The following is a 14,334-nucleotide window of genomic DNA, read 5'->3' on the forward strand; positions in this document are numbered from 1 at the left end:
GGTTTCCTCTCCACTCCCCAACACCCTTTCCTTTGGGTGTGACAGGCCGACACCCTGCAAAGTCAAAGCGTGCGGGCCACCAGCAGGCTGCCCGGTGGAACAGAATTCATTTGCTTTTCCTCCGAGAGAGGCCGGCCTCCCAGAGGGGGCCCACTTCACCAGCATGGCCTTGTACCCGAGTTAAAGTGATACAGATGGGATGCAGTTTCAGAGAAGCAGTGACACAGAAGAATTTCCAGATGCGGTCAGACTCTCTTTAGCAAAAAAGTGAGACATAAATATGTTATCTGAGCACTTGACATGCATGCCAAAAATGTTTTCCTTCCACAGATAATGAAGCATTTGGGAGCAGAACGGTCTGCTGATTTGGATAATAAATGAGTCAGTAACCGCTCCCCGCCCCCCCTCCCCCGACACACACCCCCCTCTGGCCCCGGGGGACCCAACACAGTCCTTGGAATTGTATGGGGTTCTTTCAATTCTGCTTCTTGCTCTTGGCCCCATCTTCCGGCAAAGGATAAAGCAGCACACCTCCGGACTCACTGAGTTCCCTCTGCGTTTCCTAGGTGTGGCACTTCACTATTACCCCTTTATTAAAAGGGAAGTAGTCATTTCCCCCATCGTTTTGTGGGAGACCATCTGTCTAACCTTTTACACGGCTTTCTGAGACTACAACCATCAGAGCAGTGACAAGAGAAAGCTACACGTCAGTCACTAAGTCTAAAGTGTCCAGGCTTCTGGGAGGCCCAGAATATGCTTTAGGGGGTAAGTTTCGATTATGAAGGAGAAGCGAGTGAAGCTGGCTCCCTGAGCCGGGGAGATAATTACTTGTCAGCGTCTGACGCTGCTGTAAAGTTCCTCTTGGGAGACACCTGGTGTGTCTGTCAGAAAGGAGGTCTCCGGTTTTGTGCTCCCGAAGCAGCCACAGTTAGTCCTGGCAGGTTAAATGGGGATACATGTTTCTGGGCAATGACTGATGAGCTCTGTTTATCCTCAGTGAGAGTTCCTGTGACTGACTTTGGTAACGACCCGTCACCCCTGCAACACCAGGGCTCCCTGTCATGTTGCGTTTAAGGAACAAAGGAAGGAACGAAGGAAAGTCAACTGCGTAATCAGCAACTTTTAAGGCCAGAAAACACCAGGTACCTAAGCATGGGCAATCCGGCGGGGCCACACCCCACCAGGAGGCCTTAATGCTTCCAGATGTCCCTGCAGGCCGACCACAGGCCTCTGGTCTCCTGATAAGGCCGGCGCCCGGGTCAGCGGGAGACGGCACCGTTGGCTTGATTCATGGGCTCTGTCCACGCGGGTTAAAGGGCAGCCTCTGGACCACGCTGTGCAAGAACAGGCCAGGCTGAGGCTTAGCCTCACCTTCCGGGACACACACTTTCTCCCTCCATCCAGAACTAAAATGCAGCCCAGAGCCCAGGAACTTAACTTGCACTCCAGAATTCCGTCAGCCATCTCCCTGCTTTTTAAGTGTTTGGCTTCTGTTGAGAAAAACAAAAAAAGTCGAAGCCAACCTAATCCTGACCCAGTTCAGGAACTTGGCTATTCAGCTCATACTCAGGCATGTGCAGAAAGAAGAAAAAGAAAAAATTATTTGAGCCCATGGCTGAGATCAGCAGTCTGCGTGTGTGTGTGTGTGTGTGTGTGTGTGTGTGTGTGTAGGGAGGGGAGAAGGGGAAGAAAAGAGGGAAAGAGGAGAAGGGGGAATGGATGGGGGGCGGGGGGAGAGATCGAGAGCGAGCGAGAGAGATGTTTTCATATTTCTGACCAAAATTTTGGAGTTTAAATTTGCTCTTAGAAGCCTCTATATTTGACAAGTGATTTAGCCCTTTTTATTTTCATTTAAAAAATATATATTTCAGAGGAAGGGAGAGGGAGAGAGAGATAGAAACATAAATGATGAGAGAGAATCATTGACTGGCTGCCTCTTGCATGTCCCGCACTGGGGACTGAGCTCACAACCCAGGCGGGCATGTGCCCTGAGCAGGAATTGAACCATAACCTCCTGGTGGGTGGTTCAGCAGCCTTCAGGGTCCAGAGTGGCTGGAAGACAAGGTCAGGGATGAGGTTGGAGGCAGAGGATATTGGCCTAAAGGTGGGTTGTGCACGGTTTTGGACTTCATGGTTTTGGCCATTAAGATCTCCTTGTTGACTTTTAAAATTATTTTCTTTTTATAGCGAACCTCAGGGTGTCTGAGGGTCACATAGAGAAATATTCAGGAGTGGAAGTTAGCAAGTTCGCAAACGGTTAACGGGCTCCTACCTGCCTGAGTAATAACATTTGCAAGGAGGAGAGGTTGAGGAAAGAGGCATCTCTATGTGATGCTCAGTTTTGAATTTTTATTTATTTGGACTGTATGGAGAGAGCAAAGAGAATGGCCTAGGACAGGAAAAAGATAATTAAAGGAATTATGATCAGGCTCAGGCTCAGTAGCTCAGTTGGTTAGAGTCCTCCCAATAGCCCAAGGTTGCAGGCTCAATCTCCAGTCAGGGCACATACAAGAAGCAACCAAGGGCCCTAACTGGTTTGGCTCGGTGGATAGAGCATTGGCCTGTGGATTGAAAGGTCCCAGGTTCAATTCCGGTCAAGGGCATGTATCTTGGTTGCGGGCACATCCCCAGTAGGAGGTGTTGTAGGAGGCAGCTGATGGATGTTTCTCTCTCATCGATGTTTCCAACTCTCTATCCCTCTCCCTTCCTCTCTGTAAAAAATCAATAAAATATATTTTAAAAAAAAGAAGCAACCAAGGAATGCACACCTAAGTGGAACAACACATCCATGTCTGTCTGTCTGTCTCTTATGATCTTTTGTGGAAGAAAAGTGGGAAAAATGACTAAGTAACAGCCCAACTCCACAGAGGGAGCTAGGCAACTATTTCCCATTTTAGCTCAGAAAAGGTCACAGAAATTAGAGCATGGAGAATTGAGGATAGTCATAAAAAACGCACTTCCGGTGGTACCAGGAAGGCTCAGCGCAGCGCACTGAGTGGAAACACAGTTCCATTGTACTGGGGAGATGCCCTGATTGTATTCTGTTCAAAGGCACAGGGTTAGATCATATAATCCCCAAATCCACCCCAGGGCCAGAAATCCGTCTCCTGCCGGGGAGGGGTTTCCTTCCCCCTTCCCTCTCTTATCCCCTCATCTTACAGCATAAGCTGTGTTATGAATGGCTCACTTTACATGACATCATTGAAGTGACAGGATATCGAGGAAAAGAATGCACTTCACCCACGGACTTTGCATCCTGGGGTGGGTTCCTCAGCCTTGACCTCTTATAACAGGCACCTCCCACCCGGGGCGCTGACTTGGGATAGGGCGAGTCCTTGAATTTTTACCGAAAAAACAGAGGGTAAAGGAGGAGAAAAAAAGAACATGTGCTCACCATTGGGGAGCGTAGTAGATGCTGGGCTGGGAGCGGGGGAGTGAGTCGTTCGATTCTGCTTTGGGTTAGTTGCCGGGCTGCTTTAAAGTGCCAGGCCTGGCTTATGTACAAGTTCAATCTTGGCCTCCAGCAGGCCTGCTGCAGGGGAGACTTCTTGTTGCAATTACCCTCCGTGCACAACCAAGTCATAAAACCCAGGATGTTTCTCATGCAAAATGCGCCCCCACAGCCAGCCAGCTTTAGAAATCGGTGTTCCTGTCAACGGCTGCTGCCAGCGGAGTGAGCGATCGGCTTTGAGGCAGAAAACTCCCCCGGAGTGCGAGCCCATGAGCACCCCCCGCCAGACTCCTCGATGTCCAACGCGGACACTGTGCCCGGGCAGCATGGGGGTGCCGGGGTAGCGTGGGGGCAGCACTTCCAAGGAGAGAAACCAAATAGGGCTAAAATCAAGGAGAGAGAATTCTCAGGAAACTGACTTGGCAGGGCCTTCATATGCAAATATCACATTACAAACTCCTGAGACAGCACTGGTCCCCCATAGCCCTCCCCAACGAAGGTCTCAGTGAGACCCGCCTGAGCAGTCCTGGCCTCCTTCGCTTTTCTCCATAGCATTTACTAGGGGGCATTTTACACTACGTCTGTCTTATTTATGTATTATTTGTCTCTCTCCACCCGAATATTCACGAGGTCTGGAAATGAGGATGTTTTTGTCTGCTTCGTTCCCCACAGTAAGCCAGCGCTTGGCATACGGTGAGTGCAAAGTATTTGCTGAGTCCGGCACAGACGGAATATACAGCCGCAGGTCGGGCTGAGATCTCTGAGACCGAGTGTAGAGACAAGGAGACGCTGGGCCCTGCAGAAGTTGGGGAGATGAGAAGAGCCAGCGAGAAAGGCAAAACCAAGGGAACGTGCTGGCCTGGAAACCAAGGAAGTCAAGAGGCCGTGGGAATGACCTTCTGCTAGTTACCAGGCTTTTCTTGAGACAAAACCATCTGGAGTTGACGCAGGAGCAGGTAGCCTTGCATATTCTGCATAAGCTTGAGCTTCAACCTGCACTTAGGTTTTATGAACCAACGCATCATGCTTTGAGAAGCTTTATGGATGCTGTGGACCTTGCCTGCAGAAAAATGCATCCAGGCAATTGTCAAGACTGCAGACAGTTGCTGGGGTTTCCCGAGCCAGTGACGTCTACCCCGGAAGTCAGGCCCACACCCAACCCCGACCTCTCCCCAGAGAGGTCTTCTGATGGCGTGAACCACGCTGTCTCAATGTAAACATTCGGGTGTTGCAGGTCTCCTGGCTTCTCCAGGTGTTTCCAAAGGTTAGAATGAGTGAACCTCCTGGGCCCTCGGGTGGAACACAGAACGGGAATGAGCTGGTTCAAGTCTGAAAGCAACAGTGAAACGAAGGAGAACTCACCACCACCTCCTGGACGTGAAACATCTCTGCGCCTCCAGGTGACAGTCGATTAGGGAGAGAGATGCTGACGGATGCCCCGGGAAGGGTGCTTGGCCCGGTGTTATAGACCTGTGGGTGTGAGACGCACACAGCACGTTTTAATGGAAGCAAGGATCTTCATTTCATGCCATGCAGTATAGACCCGGAAATGATTTGAAGGGATACACAGAGGTTCTAAGGTTTGGGATCTAGAAATATCAGATGATGGGAGATTTCAATGTCCTTGTCTTCTTCCTGCTAAAAAGGATTTCTTTTTATAGATCTAGACCAGTGGTTCTCAACCTTCCTAATGCCGAGACCCTTTAATACAGTTCTTCATGTTGTGGTGACCCCCAATTTCATTGTTACAAGTTGAACATAATCAAAGCATAGTGATTAATCACAAAAACAATATGTAATTATATGTGTGTTTTCCGATGGTCTTAGGTGACCCCTGTGAAAGGGTTGTTCGACCCCCAAAGGGGTCGCGACCCACAGGTTGAGAACCGCTGATAGACATTTACTCAAAAACTCTAGAATTCAGACATAATCTAGTTCAGTGATTCTCAAACTTTAGCATATATCAGAGTAACCGGAAGGGCTTGTTAAAACATAGATTGAGGGGAGGGTCATGCCCAGAGTCTCTGACATAGCAGGTTTGGGGTGTGTGTGTGTATGGGCTAAATGATTTGCATTTCTAACAGGCTCCCAGGGACCATACTTTGAGAACCACGGATCTGGCCAAACCCCTTTTGTTTTACAGTCTGAGATAACTGAGACCCTCGAAGACAAAGTAGGTTGTCCTAAAACCAAATGCTCTCACCTACAGAAAGGGCTGTTTCACTACACTGCCCAGCTGACTTGGTTTCTCCATAACTTGCAGGTCATCACTTGCTAATATTGTTCGATGACATCTGTGCGCCTCTTGCCTGTCCCAGCATTTGGTCCTGTAAAACGTTAGCCCTCTCATCCCCACCCCACCCCCGTCCTTCCTATATTCTGTCTCCAGCGGCCCATCATCTCCTGAGGAATGAGAGAAAAGGTGGCGGCCACAGAGAGACCAACAAGAGAAAGGAGATGGAGCAAAGGATGAACATGAGACTCAAGGAGAAAATGGAATATGAAGGAGAAGAAAAAAAAGATGGGTAGATGTGTAGAGGCAGAAAGTCGATTAGTGGTGGCCTAGGGTTGGGGGGTGTAGGGGAGATGGGGAGTGTGGTGGGCAGCAGAATGCCCACCCAACCCACCAAAGACATCCATGTCCTAATCTGTGAAATAAAGAGCTTAACTTGGATTACCCAGGCGGGTGCAGTGTAATCACATGGGTCCTTATATAGGGAAGAAGGCAACAGAGTCAGAATCAGGGAGATGTGTTGTGAGAAGGGCTTGTTAACGTAAAGAAACAATCAAACCTGTAAAGAACTTTCATGAGTTTCTTTGAGCCAAACTGTCAATCTCAACATACTGGGAATAATGCTCCGGGGGATGGCGGGTTTTTTACTTTGTTTTAAACATTACAGTCAAAAGAGAAGACGTAAGTGAGTTACATGGACTCCATTGGTGGTAGATTAGGGAGGCGGGAGAAAGCAAAGCGGGGAAACCGCTGGGATTGGATAAAAAGTAAAATGACAGACACACACTTCTTTTACTTTAGGTGGGTGCTGGACAGTTCACAGTCAACCATGAACTCAGTAACAATGAGGAGACTGTGGTCTCCACAGAGCGGTGCCTGTGCTCTGAGGGGTCCAGAAAAAGGAAAATTACTTTGACTTTCCAACAATATGTTATCGTAGATGCAAAAAGACCACAGACAGGCTCAGTTAAGGTAAAGATTGACCTTTGTCAGGGAAGATACTGGCCTAGGACATGACTTCCCACCACAAACTGCTTTTAGTTAAAGCTTTCATTTCAGACCATCCTTTGTGGTTACTTTAAGTCTCTGAGTTTGCAAGACCGCCATGCAGGCCTCCCCTGAGCTGGTCAGGAGAGCATGTGGCCCCTTTTCGTCCACAGAGTCAACCAGCCGTCGCTGGCTTGGAAGATGAGGGGGACCCCGAGCCAGAGAATGCGGCCGCCTCTAGAAGCTGGAAGAGGCAGGAAAACAGATTCTCCCTGGAGCCTCCAGAAAGGCACTCGGCCCTGCTGACACCGAGATTTCAGCCGGCAGTCAGGTGAGCATGTGGCCCCTTTTCGTCCACAGAGTGAACCAGCCGTCGCTGGCTTGGAAGATGAGGGGGACCCCGAGCCAGAGAATGCGGCCGCCTCTAGAAGCTGGAAGAGGCAGGAAAACAGATTCTCCCTGGAGCCTCCAGAAAGGCACTCGGCCCTGCTGACACCGAGATTTCAGCCGGCGAGACCCATTTGGACTTCTGGGCGGCAGCTCGCTAAGATGAATGTGTGTTGTTTTAGGCTTCTCTGTTTGAGGCAATTAGTTACAGCAGCAACAGGAAACTAATAGAGGGGTAAGGAGATTCTTTTTGGGGGGGTGATGACATGTTCTAAAATTAGATTAGGGTGATCGTTGCCCAGTTCTGCAAATGTACGAAAAACCACTGAATTGTACACTTTAAAAGGGTGAACGTGAAGGTATGTGAATGATATCTCAATAAGATGTTATTATTATTATTATTTATTTTTTTAAAAGATGGGTTAGGAGCAAGAGAAAGGAAGAAGTGAAATGCTACTCCACCGCCTGGGGGCCAGAGAGAGAATTCAGGGGCTCCAGGTGCCTCTGAAGTTGAGGTCAGAAGGGCAGCGCCAGGAGATGGCACACACGACAGAACGTATCAGGATCCGGCTCCAGCCAGCTCCTCCCTAAAAAACCGTGTCTTCATTTTTTTTGCAATAGTTGGTTCTACTTCAAAGAACAGACAACAAAATAAAAATGATAGAGCAGATGAGCTGTCATTGCCAACTCTTGATTCAAAAGGAACAAAATTCACCAAGAACAACAACCCTAAGACACCAGAAAAGGAAGGGGAATATCCAGCCACAACTGAAATAACTGATCTGAAGTGAAACATGAGACACAGAACGGAGAGGAAACCCACTGGCCTGTCTGGGAGATCCCAGATAGAGGTGGGGGGGCGGGGAGGGGAGGAAAGAAGAAGTGGATTTGATTGGCGTTACTTCACCATCAGGGCCACAGCCACGGGAGAGCTTGCATTGCCACATCCATTCATTTTAAACAAATTTTCACATTTCATTCTCTGCAAATGCTCTGTGCAGCATCTGCATTATTTTCCGTAATTTTTCAGGTAAAGGAATCAATCGACTCTTGATTTAAAAACACACACACACACACACACACACAGAGAAAAAAAGCCTATCATTGGTCAACAAATTATCTGTCTCTGTTAAGAAATCCCTGGTGAAATGTAGGATCCAGTCCTAAGACTAGTATGCCTGCTTTTCTTCCATCTGCATTTGCAGTGGAGTCTTTAATCAATTACGTAGCTTATTGAACAATAGCTTTTAAAAGGCACGGCAACATCTCTTTATCTAAAAAGTCTTAAAAAAAAAAGGTCTGGTGTTCTCCTGCAGGAGTGATGTCGCCGGAATAAGGAAAGAGAAGCGATTTGTCCACACTCCTGACCCCATCCTCCCCCGTTACTTCCCCCTCTTGGTCACCAGCGCCATCAATGTGGCCGGTGGCCTTCCTGCAGATGGTCACAATAATGACAATTACACCGGAAAATGGGCCGTGAGAGAATGCTCAAGGAAACTGTCGGCTTTGCTAACACAAGAGAACCTCCTGATCAATGACACACGCACCCCCCTCGTGCAGTCCCCGCCAGCTCCCTTAATCCTCACGGAATGGCCTATTCTTCCTCTGGCAACTGGGAATCTCGAGGTTTATCTAAGGGCATGTCCATCACTCCTCCACGGGCCCGGTTCTCTAGCTCGTCTCCTAAGTCAGGTCGGATGTCTAGAAATACGAAACCTTAAGCTCCCTGTAAGAATGCCTTCAGAGAAACATGACTCAACCACATGCCCGCAGATTTTTTTTAAGAGGATGATAACATTTTTGTATCTTTTGTGCAACTGCTATTCCTTATTGCTTTCTCCTCTACCTTCCATGGCATGTGCCATGCGAACCCTTTTACATTTTTATTTTTCGTTAATCCTCACCCGAGGATATTTTTCCATTGATTTTTAAGGAGAGTGGAAGAGAGAGGGAAAGACAGAGAGAAACATCAATGTGAGAGAGACACATCGATCGGTTGCCTCCTGCATGAGCCCTGACTAGGGCCCGGGCCTGGGAGGAGACTACAACCAAGGTACATGCCCTTGACTGGAATCGAACCCGAGACCTTTTGGTCTGCAGGCCGATGCTCTATCCACTGAGCCAAACCGGCCAGGGCGTGAACCCTTTTAAATAATTTTCTTGACTGTGTCTTTTGTTGCAGGACACCTAAGAACTTTAAGAGTAGGTAAATAATTAAAATGAAAGTGACTTAAGGAAAATGAAATAACTCCCTCTGGCCTTTATCTGTTGTTTTTTCCCCCCTGTCCAATTACAAAAACCAATGGAGAAAAATAAATGAATTCTGAGCAGCAAGTCGGAAAGAGAGGTCCTGTTCACAGCAATTGCTCTAACGTCTCAGAAGCAGGTCTGACCCCACCCCCCTCCCCCTACAGATCAGGCCTGGGGAGCGACAGCTGGGCCTGGCCGGCCCGGAGGCGCACCCTCTCCGAGCTGGGGCCATGTGCTGTCCATCCTGGCTGCTGAGGTCTCTCATCTGGGAGAACATTTCGGGGAGAGGAAGACCATTGTTTGTGAGCCCCCACAAATGTTTTACTGCCTCGTTCTCTGGACCCTCACCCCGTCACTATTTGTCATCCCCTTGGTCCATCTATGAGTAGCCACAGGTAAATAAAATTTATTTGACCACAGGAATGAGTGCCAGACCAGGAAACCACCTTCTCCATGGGGAAGGACGTACAGGAGGCAGGGGACAGCTCTGGGCCAAGTGGGGTGTCTGCTCAAAGCCCGGCCTGTCCTGGCCTCGGCCCCGCCTCTCCCAGCTCTGGGCCCTGCAGTCTGGCCTATGTGTCCCTGTGTCCGTCAATGGGGGAGAACGGACTGGATGATGCTGGGGCCCCTCTGGCTTTGTAGTCAGAGTCTCACCTGGAACGGGGCTGGCCTGAGGACCTGTGCCGTAGAGCAGGTGGGCACACTGTGGCCTGCAGGCCCGAGCTGGCCTACCACCTGTCTCCATACAGCCCGGGAGCTAAGAATGGTTTTACATTTCTAAATGACCGGGGGGAGGGGGAGTATAAAAAAAGAGTAACATTTTATGACACATGAAAATGACATAAAATTCCAATTTCAGTCCATCACCACGGTTTTGTGTCTGCGTCGCCCGGAGCTGCTTTTGCGCTACAGGAGTTGAATAGTTGCCCCCAGAGATGGCATGGACTGCCCAGCCTAACATACTCACACTCTGGCCCTTTTCAGAAAGTCTGCCCACCCCTGGCTTAGAGAAGGAACGCTGTCCCTTGGACGGCCAGTCCACAGCGAGTGGCCCTGAGAACCCAGGAGGAAGGGGACGTGGCAAGTCCTCAAGGCTGCCCTGCCCATATGGGAGCCTGATGGAGAACTGAAAGGGTCCTTTGCGGCCATTTGGGCCGGGATGCCGGCCTGGGCCTCAGCACCAGGAGGCCTTCTGGTGGTCGCATGCACTTCCCAAGTGTTGAAAAGCAAGGGGGTCTACACAGCAGAGCACCAGCCAGGGAAGGCAGGAATTCCGTGTGAGCTCACAGAAAACACGTACGCACATACACCACACTCCAGCCCACCAGGCTGGGAACGGTGCCTCCTGGAAATAGCCTGGCCCTCAAGTTGCCTGTCGGCGGATACATCCCAGGGGCCCTCCCGTGGGTCCCCGTGACAGAGCCGGTCTGCAGGGTGGGTACCTGAAGGGTGACGTTGAGGGGCTGGAAGTGACACAGCAGGTCCTCCAGCTGAATGAAGTTGGCCGCGGCCACAGACTCGCCGTACACAAAGGAGGTTGGAGACACGATTCTGAAAGAGGAAACCACGACATCCATCATCCCAGGCCGTGGTCACGCCGCCCAAGGTCACCCCTGTCCTGAGAACCCAGCCATCTGGCTCGGGAACCTGGCTGTCCCCGGTGCCTTCCAGCAATTGCTCTCCTTCTGGACTTGGCACTTCTCTCTCCCGTTCACGGACACGGCCAGACGTATGCTTTCTAAGCAGACGTTTCCAACAGTGACTTCTCACCGTAGGTCAAATCAACAAGCTGCATATGTAACTATGTCCTGCGATTATATTTCTAAAATGACGAGGAAGGCTCTGGTAGCTTTGACTTCAGGTTTAAAAAAAACACACTGGATTACAAAATTATTCATGTTCTGTTTTGTCCCTGAAAAACTTCCTGTAAAGTGAGAAAGATCACGGCAAGCTTTTAGGAAATAAACGTAAGTGAATTATAGATTTGGCATCCTAAACTCCACCCGGTGACAGATTCATTTAAAAAATGTAAATGTGTCAAACTATTCAAAATTATCAGAAATTCGGCCTTGAAAGTGGATGGAGGCTGTTCGATGGCAGCATTTTTCTTCGGATTTCTCACAGGGGCTGTGTGAGATGTGACGAAGCTTGCAAGCTCAGTTTGTAGCATGCTTTCCACGCTGCCCGTATCAACACGTCTGAGATGAGACGAAGCCTAGAGTCACTCAAATTTCCAGACCAATAATGGGTTCTAGATGAGATTCTAGAAGCTTCTCACTGGCCTAAACACCAACAAGGTAAGATCTGGGGTACCAAGTCTGAATGGACAGCCATGCATCTATTTTCAACTTAAGTGTATTCCTTTAGAAATGTCTTATCAAATGGCAGGACTGGTTCCTGTGCTCGCCCCGTGTTGTGGTCCTGGAGGGATCAGAGGTTGACCCATGTGTTTAACCGATGGCTTCATCTGAGGCTGCTCGCACCTCCCGGTGAGGCCGCCCAGGGCCCGACCGCAGGATCAGACAACAGGGTCAAGGGAGCCAGTGTTTTCTCTGTGGTCCCCGGGGACAGGGCTGGGTTCAGGGCACATTCTCACTGTGCCTCTGATGAAACAAGTAAATAAACTACCTGGATAAACACAGAGCCGTGAACAAAGACAAATCTACATGCTAATGAGCAAATATATCCCACCAGTGCCTCAAGCCTGAAGCCCGTGATGAAACATGCCAGGAGCGCGGGCCTGCCCATTCCCGGGCACCCGGCAGCGTGCGCTATGGGGGTGATGGCTCCTTCTGCGCTGCATTAGCGTTTCTACTGCTGGCCACCGGGGCCCAGAGCACTTGAAAACTAAAAAGAGAGAAACTCTGAACCTCCAGAAGGTCAGCTTGCATTGAGGACAGGGTTCCATGGATCCTCATTTGATCCAAACGGATTATGCAAATGCTTTCCCCACCATCCAAGAGGTTATGTGCTCTGTTACCTGAAGCCTGAAGCAGGAAGTGGGTTCTCACTTTCCCAGGCCTGGGCTTTGGCTGGTAACTGACAGGGTTGTTTTGGGGCCGCAGGCCTGCTTTCCAGCAATGCCAGCAGCACACGGATGGCATGGCCTTCCCCCGCCAGGGGGTGGGCCCATCCTGAGGGTCCCCTGCCCACTCCAGACCAGCAGACATTGGGCAGAGCTGCCGGCTCTGCAGGAGGGGCTAACAGAGACACAAAGCCAGCACTACTGCGAGCCAGCCAGGCATTGGGACAGCGCTGACTGCAGCCTCTGGCTGGCCCCACAGCCGCTGGCTGAGATGTTAGTCCCAGGAACCATGCTGCCTGCTACCACGAGGCACTCTGGAGGGGTGGATGCTGGAATACTTGCATAAAGAGGTGGACAGGACGTTCAAAGAAATGAAGGGCCTTAAACTTGTCGTCAAGCTTCTTGCGTTACCTACCAGGTGGGTGGATGGGTGGTGGGGAAAGGGGGGAAAATGAGGAGGGAGGAGGGCATGAGTCCCTGGAGCTGAGCCTTCACCCTACATTTCAGAGCGGGGGAGACTGGAAGTGGCAGGGCCACTGACTCCAGGCTACAGGTGCAAATTCAAGACAGGCACAGTGTCCCCTGCAGAGCACCTCTGTGATCTGGCCACCCAGGCCTGGGCTACTCACCCCGTGATGGACGTGTCCACTTCGTGCATCAGCGGCACCATCAGTGTGAGGGTGTTGTCGTGCAGGGACTCGGCGCGCTCCGTGTTGCCGCTGTGCGGGAAGAGCAGAGTGGACGCGGTCAGCACCGGGCCTCGGGCAGCAGCCTCGTGTGCTCCGTAGCAGAGCTCAATCTACATCCCCCCAGGGCCGCTCTGTGCCTGATGCGTCCTCAGCTCTGTTTCTGGGCCCTGTACAGAGCCACAGGGCACCCTATTGTCTCGGTTGTGTTCCCCTCACAAAGATGTGGGGAGCGGACCCCGGGAAACACGAGTGGAGAAGAGAGACAAGGTAGGGGAGGAAGACAATGAAGGCATGTGACCCAGGAGGTGAGGGCTGTGGGTCTGGCTGGGGAACTCCGGGAGGCAGTCTTCCCAGCAGAGGGCAGGGAGCTGGGCCCTGGTCCTGCACTGACTCCTGAGACCGGCTGCTGCTGGGGGAGGGGGAGTGGGGCCATTAACTCCCTGGCACCTCCCTGTGCACACAGGTGAGTGGGCTCCAGACAGAGGAAGTCTCAGGCAGGTGGTGGGTGCCTGGAGCAGGTGAGTGCCGAAGGGTATGGATGGGCACCGGCAGCGTGAGTACTGCTATGGGTGCTTGTTCCAGGAATAGTGGACCAGCAAGGTTAGGCCACCGCAGCCAGGAAGGGATGTGCCAGACTTCACAGCCGTTTCCCACCTGGAGGCGGCGCCCTTTTTCCATGAACAGGCAAGCCCAGGAGAGGGGCCCAGACCAACTCCCGCTGTGGGCTTGAGGCTACAGTGTGTCCATAGACAGGCATCCCCTTTGGGGTGAGAAAGCACGGGACTGGGATTCTTGTGAGGTCATCCTGGGAAGGCAAAAGCAAGGGAGCAGCAGCTGTGTGGCTGCCGTGCCAGGGACCCCCGCACTGGGACAGGTAAGGAGCAGAGAGACTGGGTAACGGGCCCCAGGGACCCATAGCAAACCAGGTCAGCCCGACTCTTTCCCAAGCGGGGCTTTTCCACTGGAATCCCCTTGCCTGATCCTAGGGCTGGAGGCTTGGGGGGAGAAAGGGGAAGAAGGAAGAGGAGGAAAAGACGAGAGAAGACCTAGTTCCCCTTTACTATTTAATTAAATCTCAAATATGAATCTCGATGATTATTGCAGGGAAGTGACCACCTTGGTCAAAGGCATGGCTGTTGGGTGCATGTTGCTGGGCCCGGCATTTACGGTTGTTTCTATCACATGGCGTGAGTATGGGGCTCCGGCAGCCAGCCAAGTTCACCCTCCAGGGTGGACATGAGTCTCCCAGACCCGCTGAGGTTCGTGCACCTCTCCCATCACACCGTTCCCTGCCCATGTGCAGAGTTCCCGC

The 14,334-nt window shown here is 51.0% G+C and overlaps 1 protein-coding gene across 1 annotated transcript in view; it reads right to left on the reverse strand.

The window, feature by feature from the left end:
• LOC102248016 (integrin alpha-9) overlaps window positions 1-14,334 on the reverse strand; it is a 133,213-nt gene that overhangs the window by 44,746 nt on the left and 74,133 nt on the right. Inside the window, exons 6-8 of the mRNA XM_005882670.1 lie at window positions 12,963-13,052; window positions 10,751-10,859; window positions 4,814-4,921 (exon numbers count right to left, since the gene is read on the reverse strand). Of these exons, the coding sequence (XP_005882732.1) occupies window positions 4,814-4,921; window positions 10,751-10,859; window positions 12,963-13,052 (307 nt within the window). The remainder of the gene's footprint in view (window positions 1-4,813; window positions 4,922-10,750; window positions 10,860-12,962; window positions 13,053-14,334) is intronic.

This window comes from Myotis brandtii, unplaced genomic scaffold, assembly GCF_000412655.1.
Source record: "Myotis brandtii unplaced genomic scaffold, ASM41265v1 scaffold731, whole genome shotgun sequence".
Taxonomy (NCBI): domain Eukaryota; kingdom Metazoa; phylum Chordata; class Mammalia; order Chiroptera; family Vespertilionidae; genus Myotis; species Myotis brandtii.